The 22,771-nt window shown below is 46.7% G+C and overlaps 2 protein-coding genes across 3 annotated transcripts in view; both read left to right on the forward strand.

Annotated features, from left to right (window-relative positions):
• The first annotated feature begins 1,497 nt into the window (after nt 1-1,497).
• On the forward strand, nt 1,498-14,487 carry PGK1 (phosphoglycerate kinase 1). The gene is made up of 11 exons (XM_065077420.1): nt 1,498-1,674; nt 4,310-4,360; nt 5,467-5,622; nt 5,733-5,877; nt 7,740-7,843; nt 8,541-8,660; nt 10,755-10,869; nt 11,172-11,351; nt 11,877-12,054; nt 12,312-12,410; nt 14,011-14,487. The coding sequence occupies exons 1-11, from the start codon at nt 1,610-1,612 to the stop codon at nt 14,049-14,051; spliced, it is 1,254 nt and encodes a 417-aa protein (XP_064933492.1). The 5' UTR covers nt 1,498-1,609; the 3' UTR covers nt 14,052-14,487.
• A 2,997-nt stretch (nt 14,488-17,484) lies between these two features.
• Nucleotides 17,485-22,771, forward strand: part of AMOT (angiomotin) — a 58,546-nt gene continuing 53,259 nt past the window's right edge. Inside the window, exon 1 of one of the 2 annotated variants that reach the window (XM_065077411.1) lies at nt 17,485-17,722. The gene's annotated coding sequence lies outside the window, so the exon portion shown is untranslated. The remainder of the gene's footprint in view (nt 17,723-22,771) is intronic. The other variant, XM_065077416.1, reaches the window with a different exon arrangement.

The raw sequence follows: 22,771 nt of genomic DNA on the forward strand, positions 1-22,771 counted from the left end.
CTCTCGGCAGCCGTGGGGGGGATCCCTGCTCCCCAGAGAGCAAACCTGGAACAAACCCTGGGAGAGCACCTGGAAACGGAGCAGGCTGGATTCAGGACCAGTTTAGGATTTGACTCTTGTCCTTTGGTGGGTGTTGTATTGCCATTGATACTTCCAGATGTCCCTGTCCACCGGTGACACTGCGAGTGGCATCCATGGCCTCTGGTTTACAAGAACCCTTATGAGGCTATTGCAAGTTCAGGGCTGGTTTACTAATTAGCAGGAGGGACCGTTGCATCCACTCCAGATTTACTTCGTAGTCAATATTGAGACCATGACTGGACCTGATTTAATTTGAACCCTGATTGTGTGATCTATAGGTAACAAACTACAGTGATATGCATTAGAAACTAACGTCTGGTCTTCTCCATCTTAATAGGTGACTTGTAAGTGCACGCTTATTTTCTTCTGTTATTTCCTTCACTTCTCTTTCCCGTTGTAAGCTGTTCCCCTCAATTCAGCCTTCCTGTCACTGAAAACCTGATGTTGTAAGGCTCTCGGCTCACCACCACAATTTTCTGTGTGCTGTCTGTATGCTTAGTGAGTGTAGCAAAAAACAAACCCACCAGCAAACAGAAAGGCCCAGCTGTCCTACAGACAACATGAGCAGATCATGAGCTCCCTTTTCATACAGCACACAGTCCATTGTTTCGCATTGTTTTCATGCAACATACAGGCCATGACATTGCACTATAGACTACATACATATGTGTACATACATCAGGACAGGCAATTTTCTGGCAGCACACACAAACCATGCTTCTGGAAAGAATCCCTTTAAACAGTTGGTTTCATTTATTGAAAAGTGTGAATCTATCGAGGTCATTTTAAAATATTGTGGGGTTTGCCTTTTAGTTGAGATGCCAGACCTGTGTATCGGCTGCATAGGTGTCTGTCCTTCATTTGAAGGATCCCAACCGAGGCATGTTTAACATTTATGGATAATTTGCCCTCAAATAAGATCCAGAACTATTAATTTGGATGTTTAGAGATTGGAAATTGAAGAAGATTTATTTCAGTGAAATCTGATCAAGTAAAGAGGAAACAAAAAAGGTGATTATTTCCACACGCTTGAAGAATAATATTGCTGTGAGGCCAGACAGGTTTATGTCACCTGCAGGAACTGCTGTGCTTTATTTTCCAGTTATTTTGTACGGTGTGCTTGCAGATTTATTTTTGTTCTCTAGTCAAACGTATTTTCTAACTCGCGGCTGGATCTCTAACTGGCTCCCAGGATCCCGAGGTTCGGCCGCTCCAGGACGGACCTGTCGGAACCCGAACGCCCCAGACCGGGCGCGGAGGCTCCGCCCGGGGCTGCGCAGCGCGGCGCCGGCTCCGTGCGGGACGTGACCGCCGCTCCTGCCGCAGCCCGGCCTCCCGCGGGGGCGGGCAGGCCGCTGACGGGCAGGCGGCTCGACCAATAGCGACGCGCGGCGGACTGCGCGGCCCAATCGTTGAGGGGTAGGGGCGGGGCGGGCTGGCTGCCGGCGGTGCTGGCGGCCGCTGCGGCAGAGCGCGGGCGGCGGCGAAGCGGAGCGGCGGGTCAGAGCAGAGCGCGCCGGTAGCAAACATGTCTCTCTCCAACAAGCTCACCCTCGACAAGGTGGACGTGAAGGGCAAGCGGGTCGTCATGAGGTGAGGAGCTGCGGCCCGCCGGGCGGTGAGGGGAAGAACGGCCGGGCCGCGGCGATGCCCCGGGGCCGCTGCCCCTCGTGGCCTTGTCCCGGGGCGGCCTCAGCGGGGGCGGGAGGCCGCGGGGCTGCGCTGCCCCCCGGCATGGAGAGGTGGGGGGAGCCGCCCGCCGCCTTCCGGGCCCCGCGGGCCTGGCCTGCCGCACCCGCCTCGCCGGGGCCGGGCGGGTTCTGCGTAGCTTTCCCCGGGCAGCGCCCGCTCGTCTCTGCCCTCGGCGGCTTCTTGGCTGAGCCGGGTGAATTATTTCCTGGGGCGTTTTGGTTCCCTGTTTTTTGTGTGTGGTTTTTTTTTTTTTAATTATTTCTTTTTCTTCCACTGGCTGTTGTAAAGGCCCCGGTGCATCCAGAATTGCCCGTGGACGCGTCTCCGTTTCCCCGCGCGGGGGCTGTGATTGACGGGGAGGGCTGTAAATCCCCAGGCCTCGCTCAGCCCCGGCCCAGCCCTGCCGTGCTTAATTACCCTGCTCCACGTGGATCATCCACTGGCTGCTTGAGGGGAAAACTGCCCTATTTGATTATTGAGCAGTACAAGAAAAGCTTATTCCCCGCTTCTCCTTTGCCTTCCTGCAAATCCAAGAAGCGTGGTAATAAAAAAATAATAAAAAAGAGAAAACATGGCTCTGGATAGCTGCCCAAATAAAACAATAATTCTGTTTTTTTGCAACAAGAACCGAATTGTAGATATGCAGCACGTCCGATGTAAAACCCTAAAGTAGGAATTCATGGCTTATTTATAAAACATCAAGGCCTGTTGAAAGCCTAATGTTGGAATTGCCGCCAAATACTGGGAGATAAGGGCAGCGAGGTACAACATGATACATCCTGCTTGAAATACTCCTTTTGTGGGCTTCTTTGTCCAAGGTCACACCATGTGACTGATGTATCTGTTAGCTTGCTCAGTGTGTAGGCAGGTATGACCAAATCATAACTTCTCTTCCCTGTAGTCTGTGTTAGACAAGTTTTTTCTCTTTATCTCCTATCTCTGTCATCTTATTTTGAAGTAGTTCCCTAGAAATTTGCTTACCATGAACTTGCCCCTGCAATGAGTACTGAACAAGCTAGCTCAGAGTTTACATTCACCTCCTAAATATGGTACAACAAAAGATCTTTTTATCTCTGTAACATTTGTTTTTCTGTCTGTTTTTTCCTTTTGCGAGTTGTGTTACAGAGAACAGCCCAGTACTGGCAGAGGGTGGCTTACCCAGCTCTCAGTCTCCATCAGCTAATGCACGTAGCTGTCTCTTTAGTTCTGTGATGAGCGACTAAAACCAAGTGAAAGAGCAGGTGACACAGCAAGCTTTGTGTTTCCTGCCTCCATCTCATTTCCCCAAAAAGAATCACCATGTGCTGTCAGTACTACTAAAATCGATACTTTTTTTCTTCTCATATTCGTCATAATTGCGGCCTGCTCATAACGTGCTTATCTTCCAGCCCTAATGTCAAAGCCTCCAGAGAAGTTGGGAATGGGGAGGAGAAAGGATCCAAGGGGAGCTCAGATTTCAGTTGTACAGTGGGGAAGAAGGGCGAGCAGGGTCTTTTTTTAACTTCTTTTTTGCTGGAAAGCAAACTATTCTCTCATTTTAGCACAAAAGCACGATAATGGTGCTTTTCTTTCCCCTTTCTAGAATTAGTCCACTGTACCATGGGGCTGCCAGTTCAGTTTCTTTCTGCTCAGCTACTCCTGTTCTGCTGGCAGCTTTTGTTGTTCTTTCCATCTGGTTTTTGTGCTGAGCAGGCTACAAGAGAATTCAGGCAACTTCCTGGGTTTTGTTGTTCTGTAATGTAGATACAGAATGATGGAGGTTGAACTGTAATGTCGCATTTCACTTTCCTCCTTCTGATATGCTGTTACAGTCAGTCAGACGTTCCCTTCCGGAGCTCAGTGAGTAATTTCTGCCTTTGCTGTTATGCAACGCAGCGTCCTGCTGCTCAGCACATGGGCACGAGGTGTGCTAGTGAGAAACGGCTGATGGAACTCCCTGGAACTCCTCCCTGCTTCCCTTCACGTGGCACGAGCGGGGACCTCGCCTCTGCATCCACACCAGATCTGCTGGTGGCAATAGGAGAAACCACAGCACTTGGCTGCAGAGAACAGGAATTCAAAGTTGGAGGCAATAACTGGGCAGCTTCCTTGAGCCTGTCTGCTTGCCATGATGGTCCAACCAAGCATTGTAGAGGCCTTGTTAGAGAAAACAATGTCATTATTTGCTTCCTTTCCCTTGGAAGCTCCTAGTCGGTGATTTGAGAGCGTGTTTAAAATGAAAAGCTTGTGGGGACCTTGTTTGATCTTAGTTTTAATTCCTGCTTCAGTATTGTTGGTACTGAGGTCATGAGCAGTAGGATGCATTGGTGGCATGGCTTTACTAAGTCGTTCTGCCAGATGTTCTCTGTGTTCTAATATTACAAGCAGAAGGGGTTAATAACATACTGATTTCAAAGTGGAACTTGTGTACAAGGCAGAGCTAAAAGCCTCGCTCTGATTGTAACGTTGATTCTTAGCCATTGCTTTTACTGGCAGGTTCCCTCACTCTTTGTAAAATAAATTTTATTTTATTTCTGTTTCTGTTTGTATTTTTTAGGGTTGACTTCAATGTTCCAATGAAGGATCACAAAATAACCAACAATCAAAGGTGAGCTATAATTGCCATCCCAGATGGAAGCCCCCAAGTCCGTTTTTTCTCTGATTTTAGCCCAGTTCTGTTGGCAGTGCCTGGAATGCTACCACGATTGAACTGTCATTGCTCGTACCAGAACGTTAAAGGTGTCTCAGAGAAAGTCCAACAATTGTTGCTCTGCAGCAGTTAGCAAACTACACTGACTGCAGTGCTGCTTCTCACTGTAGCTGCTGTGGAAACCATACAGAAAAAAAGTATCTTGATCGTACAGATCCTAAACTTCATTCTTTAAATATCGGTGAAGTTTTACGACCATTTCACAACCACATCCCTTTGGCTGTGTGTGAAAGTTTGCTATATTTGGTACTATCCAGAAAACTTTCTGCCTCCTGGTTACACTGCAGTTGTATTAACTTTTTGGCTTATGTTAGAATAATTATTCTAGTGTAGCGTACAAAGACACAGGGTTTAGAAACAGCGATATCATGTGTCTTGTCTCGCGTGTCTATCATTTGCAGGCAGATGCCAGTTTTGTTCACCACAATACACTCACTGCTCAACATTCCTGTCATTTCTTTATTGGTTCAGGATTACAGATGAAACCAGGAGGCCCAGTAATGTTCAAGTGTGTCCTGGCATTTCTTGGCTACAGGCAACCAGCAGAATTTAGATTACAAAATGCATTTTACTTCCATGGATGGTAACAGTGAAACATACGAAAATGTGCTGGGACGAAGAATTTTGTGGATGCTTTCTGGACCGTGTGTCAGGATTGTCCCTGTCCCAGGGAGGAGCGTGGGCTGGGTTAGCTCCCCAGGGAACGCTGTGCTCCGGGGGTGCGGTTTGTCTCGTAGATGTTTGTTCTGGCCAGGACAGGTTGCTAAGGAGCCCGGTGTCCCTTTTGGAGACCGACTTGTGGTGATGCCCCACTGTCTGGTGATGAGGGGCGGGCTGAACCCTGTGAATGCCTGAGGCGGAATGGACTTAAGCAATTACTCTGTCCAGCTCTTGTACTTTTTGAGGGACAACTCCCAGGGCTCTTGTGTAAGTGGTCACTAAGTCTGCTTGCCTGGTGAACTCTACTTGAATCCTTTTTAATTTGTTCTTGTTTGCCTTTACAGAATCAAGGCGGCTGTGCCTACCATCAAGCACTGCTTGGATCATGGAGCCAAGTCAGTGGTTTTGATGAGTCACCTGGGTCGCCCGGATGGTGTTCCCATGCCAGAAAAGTTCTCCTTGGCCCCTGTAGCTGTGGAGCTTAAAGCACTCATGGGCAGGTGAAGTAGAACAGTCCCACGTGCATCAGGCCCTCCCTGCCAGCGGACCTGGATGCTTTCTGAAAGGAAGGGTCTCTGGGGGGATGACAGTGTGTATCTTGTGTTTGCAGGGAGGTCTTGTTCCTAAAGGATTGCGTTGGTGCTGAGGTGGAGAAGGCCTGTGCTAGTCCTGCAGCTGGCTCCATCATCCTGCTAGAGAACCTCCGATTCCATGTAGAAGAAGAAGGGAAAGGGAAGGATGCTTCAGGGAACAAGGTGAAACTTCAAGTCTAGTTTTTGCACGTGCCTGCTCTGATCTTACTACCTTGTTCACTGTGGATCAACAAGCCAGCAGCCTGTCAAAAATGCTGTTTATGGATTTGTTCTTAGAAGAATGTCAGAGATCTTGCAGCTCAACATATCCAGTCACTTGTATCCTGCTGTGCAAAAGTCTGAGTCAAATGCGTTTTACTTCCATGTCCTGCATTGCATGGAAACTTGAGTGAAAGGCTATAGGTGACTCTGCCAAAGGTTGTGTAGTCTGTAAAAGAAGGAAAAAGGAGCAAAATAGGGCTGTGCAGGAAGTTGGTTGCTGCTTATTAGGCTTTATTTTGGGATGTCTAAAGCAAAAAACAAGGTCTGTTGGAGATAGTTTGTTGCCACTGGGGCCATAAGAACGATGCTTCTTTCTTGGTTATGCAGCTAATGTTTTAATATAATTCTTAAACATTCTACAGCATAGGGGTTATCAAACCCTTTTATAAGCCTGTCTGCTTTTACAAGTATTCATCTAGAACTAAGCTGCCTTGCACCTCTGACATTTTCTTGAAGGTCAGGAAGAATGCTTGCTCCAGACAGCTGCTTTTCTTAGCGATGGTGACCCCGCTGACTTTAGGCAGGCCTTGGCTCCTTTCAGATTCAGCGCATGGGGTGGAATGCTGACATCGTGTGGTGCCCTTTATGGGCTGACACAGGTCTCCTGTAGCTTAGAGAAACAGCCTGGAGAACTAGCAAGCCTTTGCCAGTGGCAATGAGGAACTGAGCAATTGTTCACTGCTAGAACTGCGTGCCACTGAAAGCCGGTGTGATGGCAGGGAAAAGAGTGGACAAATAATTGAATTTGCTTTATGAAAGGAGTTTGTGCATTTCTGTAATTCTCACATTACTTAGTTTGTTCTGTGATCTGTGTAGTCCCTTTGGCTCAGGCTGTGGGAATAAAACGGTGCCCAAAGCCATGGTGCCATATATTCGAGTGGGTTCCTGCCATCAGTACCACAGCGTCACACCTGGGTGCTGGCAGAGGCCTCGTTTGGGTGGTGAACTGACAGCAGAAAGGCACTTGGAGAGGTGATCCCTTGACTGCCCGTCTGGGCCGTTCTTTAAGAGCAAGAGGCTGTAAGCTACGTCTGCCAGTCACTGACGGTCAAAGTGAGCTCTGCTGGCTTGTCGTAGTGGGAAAGGAAAATTGAATTATACGAGCCATCCCATGAGGATGTGGTAGGATGCTTGGAGGATGGAGAGAAAGCCTTTAACAGAAATGCATCTGTTCTTGCCCACTACACGGTAAGCTTATCTCCAGCTTTCCAGTGTTGACTGCTTTCACTGTGGCCTGTTGTAGTGCGCAGGCTACTTGTAAGTTAATCCTCAATGCAGTTGCTAAATCAGTCCTTCAGGAGCTCATCCTTTTACCTGTGGTACTTGGAGACTACACTTTGTTCATTAAGTGAGCATGAGTTTGTTTAGTCTCATCTCAGCATTGTCTTGTCTGTACACACCCTTTCTGTGTTACCCATGTTCACCCCACAAAACTAGAAATCTGGAGAGACTGAAAGGTTGGTAGTGCTGCAGTTCATTCCTGCTCTGGTGATGAACTGAAAACTTGAAGTGGGAATGATCCTCAGGCCTGTAATAGCAGTCTCGGGGAGTTTAAAGTCAAATTCAAACCATTTAAACCTTTTTGTTGCTCCTGCTGGACTGGGAAAGAGCATATGAAGTGCAGTGACCCCCAGGAAGAATGGACGAGTGTTTCAAGCTGACCTTTCTTTGCTTTGAGTTTACAGGTCAAATTGCTGACTTTAGTTTCAGAATCGGCTCTGTGTTCCTGAATAGCACAAACTTGTCGTTCTCTCTCTTTTTAGGTCAAGGCTGATCCTGCAAAAGTGGAGGCTTTCAGAGCCTCTCTTTCTAAACTGGGAGATGTCTATGTCAATGATGCTTTTGGAACTGCTCACCGAGCTCACAGGTTTGTATCCGTTTTCCTTCCACGAGCAGAACTTCAGAAAGATATCAGCCATGGAAACACAAACAGCTTTGCCCCCAGTGAATTTTAACTTCCTTTTGGGCATGTGCCATTATCATCCTGCTGTGTTTACCTCCACTAAATCTGTTGCTCAGAAACAGTTGTCAACAGTCTATGCCCAAGTTCGCCTTTGGGAACAGGAGACAGCTGAAACTCTTTAAGACTTGAATTGACTTTTTAGGCCTTGAAGATATAAAACCCACCTGCTTAGGACTTGCATAAATTGTCTGCAATTACAGCAGACCTCTTTTCGAGAAGATAAACAGCTCCGGATTGGTTATTCTCATGTAGTGTGTTGAGATTCGTGTACTTGCAAACTGTAGTGGTCTTCTTTGAGCTTGATTTCATAATCCAGTCTGTTCTTGCTATGCTTAGTTCGTCCCCGGTGTTTTGGATCATTGGTTAACACTATAAATGTGTTGCATATCAATATATCTGTGCAAAATCAATCTCAGAAAGTATGTACAGCCATCTTACCAAACTAGGAAAAGAAACAAGCCTTGTGTTTGTTTTCATGCAGGTAGTAGCTGTTGTTACTGCTGCAGCTGGCTGAAGGATTTGCTTTATAACACTGTGAGACACAGGGGTGCTTAGATCTGTGCTGATGAGAATGTTTCCATTCCTCACTCTTGTTCTGCAGCTCCATGGTAGGTGTCAATCTGCCTCAGAAGGCTGCTGGCTTCCTGATGAAGAAAGAACTGGATTATTTTGCTAAGGCCCTAGAGAGTCCAGAGAGGCCCTTCTTAGCAATTCTTGGAGGGTAAGACTGAAGAACATGTTGACTCCATATTTCTCTTTAACTCTTTTGTAAGCAATGAAAAGTTATTTTGGTTTAGTTCGAACAAATGCTTTCCTTTTAACTCTACCTACAGTTCACCTTGTAGATAAGTCCCAAGACCTCTATAAGCCAAAGGTTAGAGAGCAGCTACCTGACCACATCCGCTGTTGTGATGAGATATCAGGGTCTGCTCGTCGTATCTCCTGACCTCTTATATTCCCCAAACTGAGACAGTCCACAGCAGTTTGTTGCACAGATGAGCCAGAAGAGCTGTTAGATACACATGATGGCCCTGAAACATTGTCAGTGACCTTTCCTCCACAGTTCAGAGTACAAGCATCCTGCAGGCTCAGCACTGTAAGTTGACACGATCTGACATTATGCAGTGGTGACCTGCTGTGGCTGGACGGGCCTTCGCTCTTCCGCAGCAGCCAGTGTGCAAAGAAACTTGAGGGTGCAGAACCAAATGACGACTTGTTTGGACGAATAATGTCCCGTTGCTGCCGATTTGTCGTGTGTCTACCCAGTTTAGCACTGTAGTTCTATGACAGCGTGTTTCAGTTCATCAGGTGAATTAAAGTACTTCAAGTAACACAAATTCAGGACACTGTAACATACCTGTGTTCTTGATAGAAGTATGTGGCTTATTCCTGCTCTTTGCACCCATGTGTGTTTTAAGAAGTAGTATTCAGTTCTCACATAAAGTTTTAAACTTCTATGACCTTGGTTATACTGAACAATGCTTTTTTCTTTTTATTAGTACCCTTCCAAGGTTTACAGTTGCAGGGACCCATCTATAAGTGCTATACACTCCTCATTGCTTTTGATGGAAGTTGCAGGTATATCGCGAAGGGATAGTTTGTTAGGTACCTTATCAGTTGTTCAGGTTAGAGCAGCAGCCAGGATAACCAAAATGTTAAAATATCAGGCCTATTAGTAAAGTCTGGAATTGTTGTAAATCCAGTGGCAACTAAGTAACCCCTTTTGAGAGGTGCATAACAGCTTCCCCCAGTCTGGGAGGTTGATACTGAGCTTGCTGCGTGGCCAAGGACAGGTGAATGCCAGCTGCATCGTAGTGAGTCACAGCAGAGCTCTGAGAGCAATTCAGAGCCAGAAAATCCCTTTATCTGTTTGAAAGCATCACGGTTACACATACATCCCTAGGCGAGGTGGCAGACCAAGCAACTCTTGCTTGAGTGTACCAGAGGGAGGTCACGCTTGGAAGCTGCATGTGGTCCAGCTGCAGGTTTGCTACTGCTTATATGTGACAAAACTGGGACTAGAAGATAAACTTGGAACAACTGTTCTCACAAGTAAAGTGAAAATGCTGCATGTTGGCAAAGCAAGCCCATGTGCAGGAAGGTAATACAGTGCCAGTAGCTGGGTATGTGCAAGGAAAAGAAGCACCAATCTAATTCACCTTTGCATTTCTTTGCCTGGAGCTGCACACAGCCAGGTGGACCCTGCAGGGTTTGGCTGTGGCTCTGTCCCATCTGCACTGCTTTACCACTTCAGTTGTCATGGTGTGGCAGCTTCATGGCTTAAACTGGGGCTGGTTCACACCAGACCTCTCTGTGGTCATTGACGTTGGATTTGTAGAATACCTATTTCTTATGGTTTCATCTGAAAGCATTTTATTAATGAAATATGTATTGTTATCCCTGTTCCAGAGATAGGGAAGCTGAGACACGAAGAGGAAATGGTCTTGGCTAATGTCACTGAGCAGGGCGTGGTCAGACTAGGACTATAATGCAAGTCTCCTGAGTGTCAGCCCAGGTTTAGCTCAAGGTTGTTTTCCGAAGGTTTTTTGTGTAGCTTTTGTTCAGATAACAACAAAATTCCATACATGGCATTAAAGAGGGAAGACAGGAGACTTCTGTGTATTTACTGCATCCTCTACCATTCCTGTATAAAGTAATGTGCCTTTACTGAGTACCAGTTGGTTAATTCTGCTTCAATCCAAGAAGTCCTTGTGAGGCTTCGTGCTGTCTTAGCTAAAGATTGCTACGGAGTAAGTTCCATCTGAGGAGTTCTGGGCAGTGGCACATTATTAATTCTTTTTCTTTCTCTCACCAGAGCCAAAGTTCAGGATAAGATCCAGCTGATCAGTAACATGTTGGATAAGGTCAATGAGATGATCATCGGTGGTGGAATGGCGTTCACCTTCCTCAAAGTGCTCAACAACATGGAGGTATGAAAAGAGCAATTCTGTGCCTGCTCCTAGTAAAGAATATGGGCGGAATGTCCCTTATATATTCTAGTATTGAGAACTCGCTATCTTTGCTCTCTGCAAGAGTAGGGGGCACTGAGAAGTTACTTGAGAATCACTTTGCAAAAATGAGATTGCCGCCTATGTCTAGGTAGTGCTGTAAGAAAACAGTCATTCCAGAATTGCTGTCTGAGCAGTTTGGCTTGACTGCAGCTGTTCTTTGTTGTAATGACCAGTAGCTAAACAAACACCTCTTTCCTACTTTTCCCAAATAATTTCTTCAGATTGGCAACTCTTTGTTTGATGAGGAGGGATCAAAAATTGTCAAGGACCTGATGGCCAAGGCAGAGAAGAACGGTGTGAAGATTACTCTGCCCGTTGACTTCATCACTGCAGACAAATTTGATGAGCATGCACAGACCGGGGAAGCCACGGTGGCTTCAGGCATTCCTGCTGGCTGGATGGTAGGTTTTAATAGCCAAGGGACTGAAGTGACAGGCAGCAGTGGGGTGGGAAGGACACCACTGAAAGGAGAAGAGAAAGAGTAATTGTCATCCTTTGCAGATGTTTCTGAAGCTGCATAGAGTGTGTTGGTTTCATGAAACTGAAGCCCTGTTGTTTATCCTGAAGTAGCTTTTGTGAGATTTGGATTAAATCATCAAAATTCTTCTAAAATCTTCAGCTCTGAATGCTGTAGAAATCCCTTTTCTTTGACTGGGAGACAGATGGCAAAAGTTTCTAACCGAAGTGTCAAGCATCTGACACCAACTTATAAATTACTTCCTTGTACTAGGAAGGTAAATACCACACCAGACTCCACGCTGCTGCAGAAGCTGCTGGCAAATCCTTCTGCTTCTCAGTATTCAGAGAAACTCTTGCTTCTTATCTGGGGGGCGAGGGGGAAGTTTCTGAGGATCCCAGCTGGGCCGTGGTGATGTGAGACGAGCATCGGCAGGAAGGGTATCTATGGCTTCTCTTCCTTGTCTTAGGGCTTGGACTGCGGCCCTGAAAGTGTGAAGAAGTTTGTTGAAGTTGTGGGAAGGGCCAAGCAAATTGTGTGGAATGGTCCGGTTGGTGTCTTTGAGTGGGACAAGTTTGCCAGAGGAACCAAAGCCTTGATGGACAAAGTGGTAGAAGTAACTGGAAAGGGCAGCATCACCATTATTGGTAAGTAGTTGTGTTCCTCTTGTCCTTCTAAAAGCAACAAGGAAGCTTCTCCTTGCCAGAACTGCGTTAAAAATATTTGTTAAATTGTTTTCTAACGCTTTATCCGTCCTTCAGCTTGGAGACAGGGCTTTAAAAACTGCTGTGTGTGCTAATGCTGAGTATTTGGGAGCAGGACAAGCCTGTAGCAAGACCATGGCCCTTAAGCTGAACAAAATCTGGATTTCTTGTGTATCTCATTGATTTTGTTTGTACTCCAGGTGGTGGAGATACAGCTACTTGCTGTGCAAAGTGGAACACTGAGGATAAAGTCAGCCATGTCAGCACGGGAGGTGGCGCCAGCCTGGAACTGCTCGAGGGTAACTGTTCTTCTATCTTAGTTCTGGGTGCTCTACTATATGTTGATATCCAAGAAAGTACAACAATAGAGGGAATGTCTTTTTTTCTGTGCCACTATGGGGAGTTGCACATCGGTTTTGAGCAGAGTGTTGTTCTTTCTGTAGTCCTAAAGGAAGAGAGGCAAACAGCACCGTCTGCCACTCCCAGAAAGCAAAAATGCTGCAATAGAAAATAAAATGGCCTTGAGAGCAGGTTCTCTTTAATAGGTGATCCCCTGAGACATGTTTAAAATGTGCAGTTTCTGTTAGGGAAATCTCATCAGAATAGTATCGAATTTTTGCCAGAAGTCTCCTTTTCAACTCATTGTTCGAAATTCCCTGGTTTTGGGAGCCCTCTAGCGCTCGCTTATGAACCTGCACGAGAGTACTTGGAATTCAAAATGGTGAGAATTTACAAGATTCTTCTAATGCGTTACATTGTACTCTAAATGAGTTTTCATTTCCTCTGGTAATCAGCTGTTTCCCAATGTGGGTAAATTATCTAATGCTGTCAACTTCTCTGCAGACGAGTAAGTGTGATAAACGGCGTTGCAGCTGTTGGTTTCCAGCAGTTCTGTGCGAGGCAGAGCTTTTGTTTCTGTTGCCTAGAGAGTGATGGGAAAGGGAAAGAATGCAGATGGCTACCGGTAAAGACTCTGCAACTGATTTATTCCAAAGGACAAGCTTGTCTAAGTTTTGGCCCAAAACATGGGTTTGCGTGTGCGATCTTTTAAATGTAACGGAAGTCTAGTAATTAGGAAAGTTTCTGAAGATTAAAACCGACCAACCCCAAAAGCCCAGTGAACTAGCGAGTTGTTACCAGTGTTAAAATTCAGCACTGCTACACAGCTTGAGCATTCGAAGGTGGGTTTTCTGAAAAAAAGGCAAGACCAGAATGGTGTCTTTTCGTTACTAAAGTAGGACAAAAAGCTTAAAATGCTGTAGAAAACATCACACTTTAATGATCAGCGCCCTCCCACTCAAAGGTGACCATGTGCCTTGCTTCCAGCAGCTGGAAGGAGGCATGTAAATATCTAGACCTGGGTGGTTTAGTCCCAGGAAAAGACTTGAGGCTTTGTTTCTTTTTTTTTAATTCGTTCTTAAATTTTCCACGACACACTCCAAAATTCTATTGACCTGCCCCTAGGGATTAAAGGAAGTACGCAGCAGCTCCTTAGATCCAATCAAAAATCCGCTTGCCATCAAACTTGATGGAAAAAATCTTTGGGTCTCGCCCTGGTAGAGACTGGGATAGGGATGTGCCATTATGAATTGAGAATTGATTTCTGCGGTTCGTTAAGAGTCTGTCAGCTGACATACGAGTGCAGCTGTGCTCTGGATACTCACAGCAGCCACAAAAGGTGTTTACTGAGGGGAACACTTTAAATGTGGTCCATATGCCTCAGGAGCCACAGTGGTCAACAGGAGTGCATGTAGAGCCAAGCTCTTCCGTTTCTAACCTATAATTTCAGTTGTTTGTTTTCTTTACTATATTTAAATGTTGCAATTGCAAGCGTAAAGCTTAGTTGTTTGAGCGTGGAGGGGTTCCTAACATGACTGGTGTTTTTGTAACTGCTAACAGGTAAGGTTCTTCCCGGCGTGGATGCCTTGAGCAACGTGTAGAGAACAGGCTCCCGCCCCGCTCCCGGTCCTGTGCACAGCCCCTGAGACTCAGCACTTCAGCGCTTCTGTACTTCAGCTCTGCGACAGGCAGATCACAGAATGTAAACCGAAACTGGACAGGGTTTGAGGAGAAGACAGCAGAGATATTTTACGACTGCAGTTTACATGATGTGGATTTGTCCACTGTTATCCCACCTGAATTAACGTAGTGAGTTTAAACTGTTGTTGTGAATTTAGAGTGTATATATTTATATTTTGCCTTTCAAAGAGATTAATCCCTGTTAGATGTGTCTGTTTCTCAGAAAGGGAGTGCACTGTGTAGCTTCAATGTTCTTAGCAGGCATTTTCATCACTTGACACGGTTCAGAAACAAGAGGGGACTCCAGTTTTTTGGAGGCTGATTGTAATAGCTGCTGAATAAACATATTTAAAGTGCTTCCAGTTTGTATATGGTCCTTCTTTCAGATTTTTAGAACAGTCAACATTACAACATCTTCGTGGCATCGGAAGTCAGAGATATTTTTCCTTTTGCACTAATTATAATATTTGGAAATATCCTTTTATTTTTGCCCAGTGGATCTAGAAACACCCAGTCATGACTAAAGTGAACCTTGTTGGTAAGGAAGTAAATTGTGCTGTTAAAACTTCCACGCCATCAAGTAAGAGAGTAAGATGAAATTTTGAATGTGCAAATCTAGTAAAAAAAAGGCCAATGTGAGTGTTTCTCATCTAGAGAACTCACCTTATAGCAGGCAACTAATATATCTAACCTGAATACAGGGGAAACTTTAAAGACAGAGACAGGTGAAAACCGAGTCAGAGGCAAACAGAACTCCAATGTGCCTTTGCTCAAGTTTGTGGTCCTAAAAGCACCAAAATGAGCATGGGAATATCCCACGGTTGGATGATTAGACTCCTGTGTGTGGCTAAAACACATTGGGGAACCACAGGTATTGTCAACGGGGCATCACCAACGCGGTGCGGACGTACAGAGTTGGCATTTCCACTCTGCCTGTTGTGCGTTGGCTCCTGTGCTCACTGCAGGACCCAAACGTGAGCACGGGGTGGCTCCAAACTAAAGCCAGGACTACCCCAGATTGGCATCCGGCCGGGTGTTTCGGGTGATGTTAGCCATGGCTCTGCTCCTCAGAACTGTAAGAAGATGCAGCACTGCAGCTGAACTGCTTGTGGATCTTCCTGCTGGATTAGAGAAAAGTGATGGGAAGCAGCGATCCTACTTTTCCATTCCCCGTGGATTCCAGCAGTATTGTCACGGTGCTTCCCAGGAGGTCTGAATAGTATAAAGCAGCCGGGACAAACCATGGAGAGGATCCTTGAGGTAAGCAGTAAGCCACAACACAGAGTATGCTTCTAAGTTAATTTGTATGTATGTACATAGTATTACCAAAACAAAATGAAAGCATGTGTTATAAACAGACACAGCCTATTTGCCAAATTTTACTTGGTCATGGTGGGATGTGAATTAGAACCCGGTAACCCTGAAGTGTGTATAAAGCTGCACATGGAATATATACTCATGTTTTTAAGGCTAAAAGTGACTATTGCGAAGAAAAGAAATGAGAAATAATGCAAATGACTGCAGCGCTGTGGTTTTCTCCTCTTTCCCTCCTTTGTAAATCTCCCAAGCATTGTTTGATTACGCATGAATGATGCAGATTTTTGCTAGGATTGCTTTCTCCTGTTTTCCAGGCAGGGGTGCAGACCTCCGACAGCTGCAGCAACGAGGCAAAGAAAGGAGTGAGCTTGTCAGCCACAAAAAGACTATGGATTTTGGAAATCCAGCACTGCAAAAATAAACATTCCACCGTGTTTTGTAAGAGGTTGTTCTTGTCTGGCGCTGGCACACGTGGCAGTGTGACAGCACAGCCCATTTTAGCGTCACTCTCGTGCCCCTGTGTTGCTGGATTCCCATGGAGCAATGACAGACTTGCCCTCCACAGCTCCTTGGTGCTCAGAGTGAGAGGTTGGTGTGTGGCCACCACCGATGCTGGTTCTTTTTCCCCTTTCCATCAAAAGCAACAAAACTAAATCTGATTACAGATGTAATCAAATCTGGCAAGGAGTAGAAATGTCCTATGAACACAGATGTCTGCACTTAAAAGCATTTTTCCACCTCACTTTGGATGCTTGCTACTCACATCTCTGAAATACCCTTTTGTTTCTGCGTGGCCTGTTTTAACCGATGCAATGTGCAGGTCTGGGAGCTCAACATCGCAAACCTTGCACAGCAAGGCCAGAGAGATACTCGGTTTAATGGGTTGTACAGAGAAAATAGATGAAACATCTCAATATGAGATGGCAGGAGCTGTGTACGTGATGGCCAGCAGCTGATTATTTGAGTGTAAGAGTTTCCAGGTATGTTTTTTTAGGCTTTGCCTATTAATATTTTTAGCACCTAGCTATTGCAGTGATAAAATATTCTTAAGGCATCTAGAGGTTCCTTCTCTCATTAAATTTTGTGTCTCTGGAATCACACTGATTTTCCTAGATTATTTTTGCATGTGTTCTGGCAACTTTGCTAGGCAGTTCTGCTTTTATATTTGTATTGCTTTTGTGGAGAGTGGTTTCGGAGCAAGGTGAGTTGCTAGATAGAAACATGGTGAAGGAAACATTAGAAGACAAAGCTGTTGCAGAAAGCTCATGGTGTGATGAAGATAATAGATTTAGCACATAAGTGGGCTGACAATAAGAGACAGGTAAAATAAGTGAAGAGCTTAAATCCTCATGGCTGAGTCTATAAAAAACTGAAACTTTACATTTGTTGTCAAGAAAATAAGTGCCTCTAACACGGAAATATGTGAGCGCTCATACTGGTGTTTCCCTCCATAATTTACAATCTTAGGGGAGGTGGAGAAAGCGTTTCAGTGTTGTAAAAAACTTGAGGAAGTTCCTCTAGTAAGAGAGGCTGTGGCTCCGGTGACCTGGCAGCCCCAGGCAGGGACACCAGCCCTGGTGGTGCAGAAGGGGCTCAGGGCATCCTCAGTATCCGCAGCTCTGGGCAGCCAGGAGGCCGAGCCGCGGCCCATGTACCACGTAACATTGCCACTAAAACATTAAAACTTTGCTGTGGCTCTGCCTTTCCAAGGAGGGGCCTCCTGTGGGCAGCAGCCATTTTGTGAGTGATGCCCTGACACGGGGAAGGCAGCAGCCTCTCTTGGAGTGCAGGACGAACATCTTTATCCCCTTTTCCTGTGCGTTGATGCCTGCCTTCCTGCTTGTGCCTCGCAGCCCAGGCAGTTTTTCACAGAGAACTTTTGTGCCTTCAGCCACCCGCTCCCTGTGTGTGCCGGGCCTGCTAGAGAGGAGCTGCACCGTGGAGAACACGCCCGGGCCGACTCTCCTCCATCCGCCAAGACGTGGAGACCTGAAGGGGCGCACCGAGGCGGCTCCGCCCGCCCCGGGGCCGCGTTCCCGCTCGGCGCGGGCGGGGCGCCGGGACTACACTTCCCGGCCGCCTTTGCAGGCGCTGGCCCAGCGGGGGATGCCGGGTGCCGTAGTTGCAGCCGCCTGGTGAAAGTTAATAACTGAATCTGGGGTAGGCGCTTCCCAGAGCTCCTCGGTGTGTCTCATTGCCATGCCGGCTTTGTCACCTCGGAGGGAAGAGGCGCAAGATGGATGAGCGGGCGGCCGCTGGGCCAGGCGCCCGCGGGGTAAGGAGCGGCTGTGGAGCGGGGGGGAGGCTCCGGGAGGCCGGCGGGGCGAGGGGAGCGGGGCTGGCTGCTGCCCCGCCGGCTCCCCGCGACGAGGAGGCGGCCGCGGCCGGGATGCCGGGCTCGGGGGCAGGTGCAGCGGGGAGCGGCGCTGGGCTTCCCCCGCCGGAGGGGCTGCCGAGGCGGCGGCTCCCGCCTCACGGCCGCGGGGGCCCCGGCCCCGTCCTCTCGGCGCCCCCCGCTCCCGGCGGAGGTGCATGCCGGCCTGCCCGCGCTGCCCCCTCCTCACACACCGGGAGGGAGCGGCGGGGGGCCGCTCCTCAGCGAGACCACCCCGAGCGGGTGCGGGGCAGTTCTGGGGCTCCGCCCGCAGCCCCCGGGACGCCGTCCGCTATTTGGGGGTCGCACCTCCGGGGCTCTCGGGAAGGTCTCGTCGTGGGCAGGTGAAGGGGTGAGGAGAAGGCTGTGCGTGTTTGTGATGGAGGCTGTTTGCTGAGCGTGGTCGCTGGGGCAGAGCAGAGAGCAGAGCTGCCCTGGCCCTTCCCAGGTCCATTTTCAAGTGCAGGTGATCCTAGGGGTGTTTTGCTCCCTGCAGTCCCGCAGGTCCAGAGCCTCTGCCACAGCTGCAAGAGACGGTGGCCTCCCCTTCCCTCCTGTCCCTGCCAGCACCAAACACCCACAGGAGCTCGTCCGCCTCCGCACAAACTCTGAATTAAGCAAAAGTGTCTCCAAATCCTCCTGCTTTGATCTCCAAAAGAACAAAATGCCAGTCTGAGGGTGATAATCCCCAAAGAGTTAGAGGCTTTCCATTTGCATCCTTGCCTGGCAGAGAGCGGAGATCTTGCCAGGCCCCTGAGGCTCCGGGTTTAGCCATCCCCACTGCTATTTCACCGTCTGCCACCAGATTGAAAGACTGTGCCTTTCATGACCAGGCTGATTCAGGTAGGCCCATAAACATTCGCTGTGAGATTTACCGCGTGGTCGAAGCACAAGCGCTGTCTGTCTCAATTCCAGCATACTTTTTGAGGAAGGTGAGGGCTGGAAGGCCAGATCTTCAATGTGGAGGAGCTGTGGTGGATGCAGGAACCTGGGTGACCATAAACACCTTTTGCATGATGCTGTAAATAGCCAAGAACTGACCACCACCAGCATACGGTAGGATAGTCCAGCGCTTCCATCGTGCAGGCTCCTGTGGCTGTTCTGACTGCTCACAACATTCAGGCTCTGGTCCTTAGCATCCTTGCCTGGAATCTTGCATTGTTAGATGCATAATAAAGATCCCCATTCAGTTTTCAGTTGAAATTTGGAGCGTGTCACCTCTGATAAATGATCCTCAATTCAGCCCTAATGCAGTATAAAATAACAAATTCAATTTCAGTTCACTTTTCATTTTTATTCCACTTTTTAAATGATAATTTTTCATTAGGCATCTAATCCTGTCCTACCATTTCTGATTAGTAAGGCTCAAGGTGCTTTACAAAAGAGGTGAAAATATTATTCCAATTATCCTTTTTAAGGCTTAGGTTTTGGGCAGCTTCTGCAGATAATATAGGTTATAAATAATGAAGAGTGCAGTCTAATTAAAACTGATTCCCAGTCGTAAACCAAAGTGCCACACTGAAGAAGCCGGTCTTCAAAGGCACGGCCTTGTAACCTCAGCTCCCTGACCAGAACAGTGTCTGTTAACCCACAAATCTTCCTTCTCCTGGCGTGTCTGCCCCACAGGACCCACGGCAGGGAGAGGGTTGGGGAGTTTCAGTGATCAAAAGCAGCCTGGAGAGTGTTCTCCTATGAAAGTCCCTTACCTTTGTTGTTTGAACGAAGGTCTCGTGTTCAGAGGCTTACCAAAATGTACAGCCTGAACGCAGCAAGGTTGGGTGTAGGCCTAATTCAGTTTTTTAGCAGAAATAGTTATTGGAAATTCGAAGCATTGCTTAAACTGGAGTCCAGAAGGTAGAAAGAAGGTTGTGGCCTGGATCCAGTTCATACATGACTCTAAGCAGAATTTCGACCCCAAAACTTGCTCTGAACACCTTGTCAAATTTCATCGGAGTTGGGCGTGAACTTTCATGTTTGGGAGTTTAGGCTCTAGATTGCCAGTGCTAAGCAGGGTCTGTGTATCCTGACACCTGCATGTCCCCACTGGAAGCCGACTATCTCAGGACTGCTGTTTATCTGTGTAATTCAGCAGCAGGGCTACGTGGATGAAATCCTTGTTCTCATTCCAAATACCTGCTGTCACATATTACTTATTCTGTGGGAATGTTTTTGCTCCGATTTGTGGTTGTGCAGTGTTCAGCAGTGACCTAATTGCAACGCTCTCATTAGGCAGAGAAACTTCTGAGTTTGGCTTTATAGTTTACCTTCTCAGTAAGTAAATCCTTGCTCTGTAACACCATCTACCATCACTACTGTCGCTTTAGCCCAGTGTTTTATGAGGGATCATAAGGCCAATGAAGGTACTTGGAAGCCTGTGTATCTACAACAGCTTCTCACTTTGCCGTTGCAATGTCTAACTTAGGGCAAGCGTAGATCTTGTTGTCGATGGAAAGCCCTGAATCTGATAAACTATAGCAGCTTTCTTACCGCTGAAGAAACTGCACCTGTGTTGGGTCATTTCCTTGAAAGCTGGCAGTCTGTGAGCAGCTACAAATAAAGCTGGAAAAGGCCAGACTGCCTTTCTGACTATCTCGTGATGAGGCTTAATTTTGGCCAAGGAATGCTGGTGTAATTTTGAAATGTAACTCAAAGGGATGTTGATTGCAAGCTACACAAAAATGAGTCCCTTAGGGTCTTGGAGAGACCTATATCTTGGTCTATCTGTGCTGTAATTTCTTCATTTGTATTGTGTTAAATTGTAATTCAGTGTCATATGCTGGAGGCTTTGACTAGTAAGACATGGCTGGAGCTCCAAGTAATGCTGGTGGTACTGAAAATGTGCTCCAAATGACAGAAGGGAACTTGCAGAAATAAGGAAGGAGGGAGTGCAGACATTTTGAGCAGCAGAAAGAGGAGGGTGAGAACAGAAGAGGGGAGGGACAAAGGAAGGAAAAATATAAAGAAAAAGCAGAAAGAAAATGAACCACCACCGTTATAGGCGACCATCGGTGTGGTGTGGATGAGGCTTTTGCAGTTGAACTAAGCTTCCCTAGGAACATTGTGCTGCTTATGGAAGGGAGAAGAAGGGAGGAGGGTTCCTGGAGAAGTGCATATTCACACAATAAAGCGTTTGGTTTCTTCCCTTGCACATTTGTAGAGCGCTCACGTCTTCCCCCTACCCCAGGAGACATTCCCATTTCCTTTCATTTCCCCGGGTTTGGAAGGCGGAAGGAGATGAGGCACTGTTGGGTTCCCTTATTAACTTAATCTGTGGGAAGCCCTACATAAATCATTGAATTTCCTTGTCTTGATAGAGCGAGATATTTGTACAGTGGAGTCAAGCACAAGCTGGAGGTTCCTGCACAGGGAGGCTTTGACGCTGCTCCAGTCCTGTGCCTGTGACTCTTACGCCTGCATTTCTTTGAAGTCTGAAGCTTAGGAGTCTGCATTAATGATCAAGGGACAGGGCTGAATACAGACTTCGTATGGTATGTAGGTGAAGGTGTGGGTATGAATGTGGGAAGAAAATATTTAAGAACAGTCTGGCATGTATAGTTAATAATATTTTTTTAAAAAAGGTGATCATGTAATTTCCTCTCGTTACTCAAGTTCTCAAGGCTTTTAGCATCTTCTCAGTCCTTGTAGATCAGTAATCCCTTGTCCAAAATATTAACTTCCTTGAAAAGTCAAAAAGTTCAGGTTTGAAACCTTCGGGCCTTTTGTACAATGGGAAACGTGCTCTGGTCCCTTAGACAGGAGTCTGTGTTCCCCGTGCAGTGGTTCAGAGCACCCTGCTGGGCATCGGGCTGTCGCTCTGTCCCACGCAGCCGAGTGCTGGTGGTCTCTAAATGCTGACAAAGGTCCTTGGGTCTCTGCGGATGCAAAGCTCCTCTGACGCTGTGATTTGTCAGGAGCAGAACGCGTTGGAACACTTATTTCTGACGCTGACCTACAGCTATGTTAAAACTCACTTATTTTTACCGCTCTGTTCATTTTAGGGCTCCCGTTTCTCTAATTTGGGAGCTGTTCTTCCCATTTTTTACTTCATGAAGCAAAATAGTCAAATAAAATGCTATGAATCTCACCATGCTTAATAAATAGATATCTGCTGACTGGAACAGTGAAATAGACCCCATGTTTCAATTTACTTTCCTCCTTATTTTAACTGCATTTTCCAGAACTCCACCCTAATTGCTGCTTTTTCTTGATTGAGCAGCAAATCAGTTCCCCTCTAAGCCCCAGGACTGCCAAAGTTCAGATTTTTCTGGAGAACCAAAGGTCGGATTTTCAAGACATGGCTTATATGTAGGGAGCTTATGAAGCAGATCCTAAGGTGGTATTTTTGTCCTACCAGATAGGGTGCTGCTTTCAGCATACTGGCCCTCGGCACCAGGGGGCTTGTGGTCTTGTTCTGGCTGTCTCTCATGTGATGGAGGGGTATAGAAGTCTCATACATATATATATATGTATGTATGTATATGTATATATATATATAAAATTTGATTTCTTTATGTATTTAATACTATAGCTTAAATGAATGTTTATGAAGGTGTCTTAGGTCTTTGGATCAGATATGTCATCTAAAGCTCTGATCCAAAGCCCCACTATAGCCCAGCAGAAAAACTCCATCTCTGACATTGTTCTTCCCTCTTACCCCCAGGGAATTAAAATGATGAATTATTTTAAGCAGTTCAATGTGTACTGAGCTTTAGTTCGTTAGCTAAGAAAGAGTAGAATGCTTTTCCAGGACTATGTTCAAAACTAAAGAACAAAAAGCTACCTTGAAAAATGGCCATTGGGAAGCAGACCAGCAAAAGCCAAGAAACTTGAGCCCTTTGCTAATGAATACTCTGTCCTTAACTCACATTGTCTCTTTTGTTTCCCACACTTTCAGGAGCTGCACATGGATTCCATTAGCCAGTCTTTAACCCTTCTTACTGATTCCTGATC

This window comes from Columba livia, chromosome 12, assembly GCF_036013475.1.
Source record: "Columba livia isolate bColLiv1 breed racing homer chromosome 12, bColLiv1.pat.W.v2, whole genome shotgun sequence".
In the NCBI taxonomy this organism is placed as follows: domain Eukaryota; kingdom Metazoa; phylum Chordata; class Aves; order Columbiformes; family Columbidae; genus Columba; species Columba livia.

Bases quoted from the DNA above. Each gene is read 5' to 3' on its own strand.
- PGK1 (XM_065077420.1), top strand. From the start codon at position 1,610: ATGTCTCTCTCCAACAAGCTCACCCTCGACAAGGTGGACGTGAAGGGC. The intron at 5,878-7,739 runs GTGAAACTTCAA...CTCTCTTTTTAG, and splicing joins AGGATGCTTCAGGGAACAAG to GTCAAGGCTGATCCTGCAAA. The intron at 10,870-11,171 runs GTATGAAAAGAG...TAATTTCTTCAG, and splicing joins AAGTGCTCAACAACATGGAG to ATTGGCAACTCTTTGTTTGA.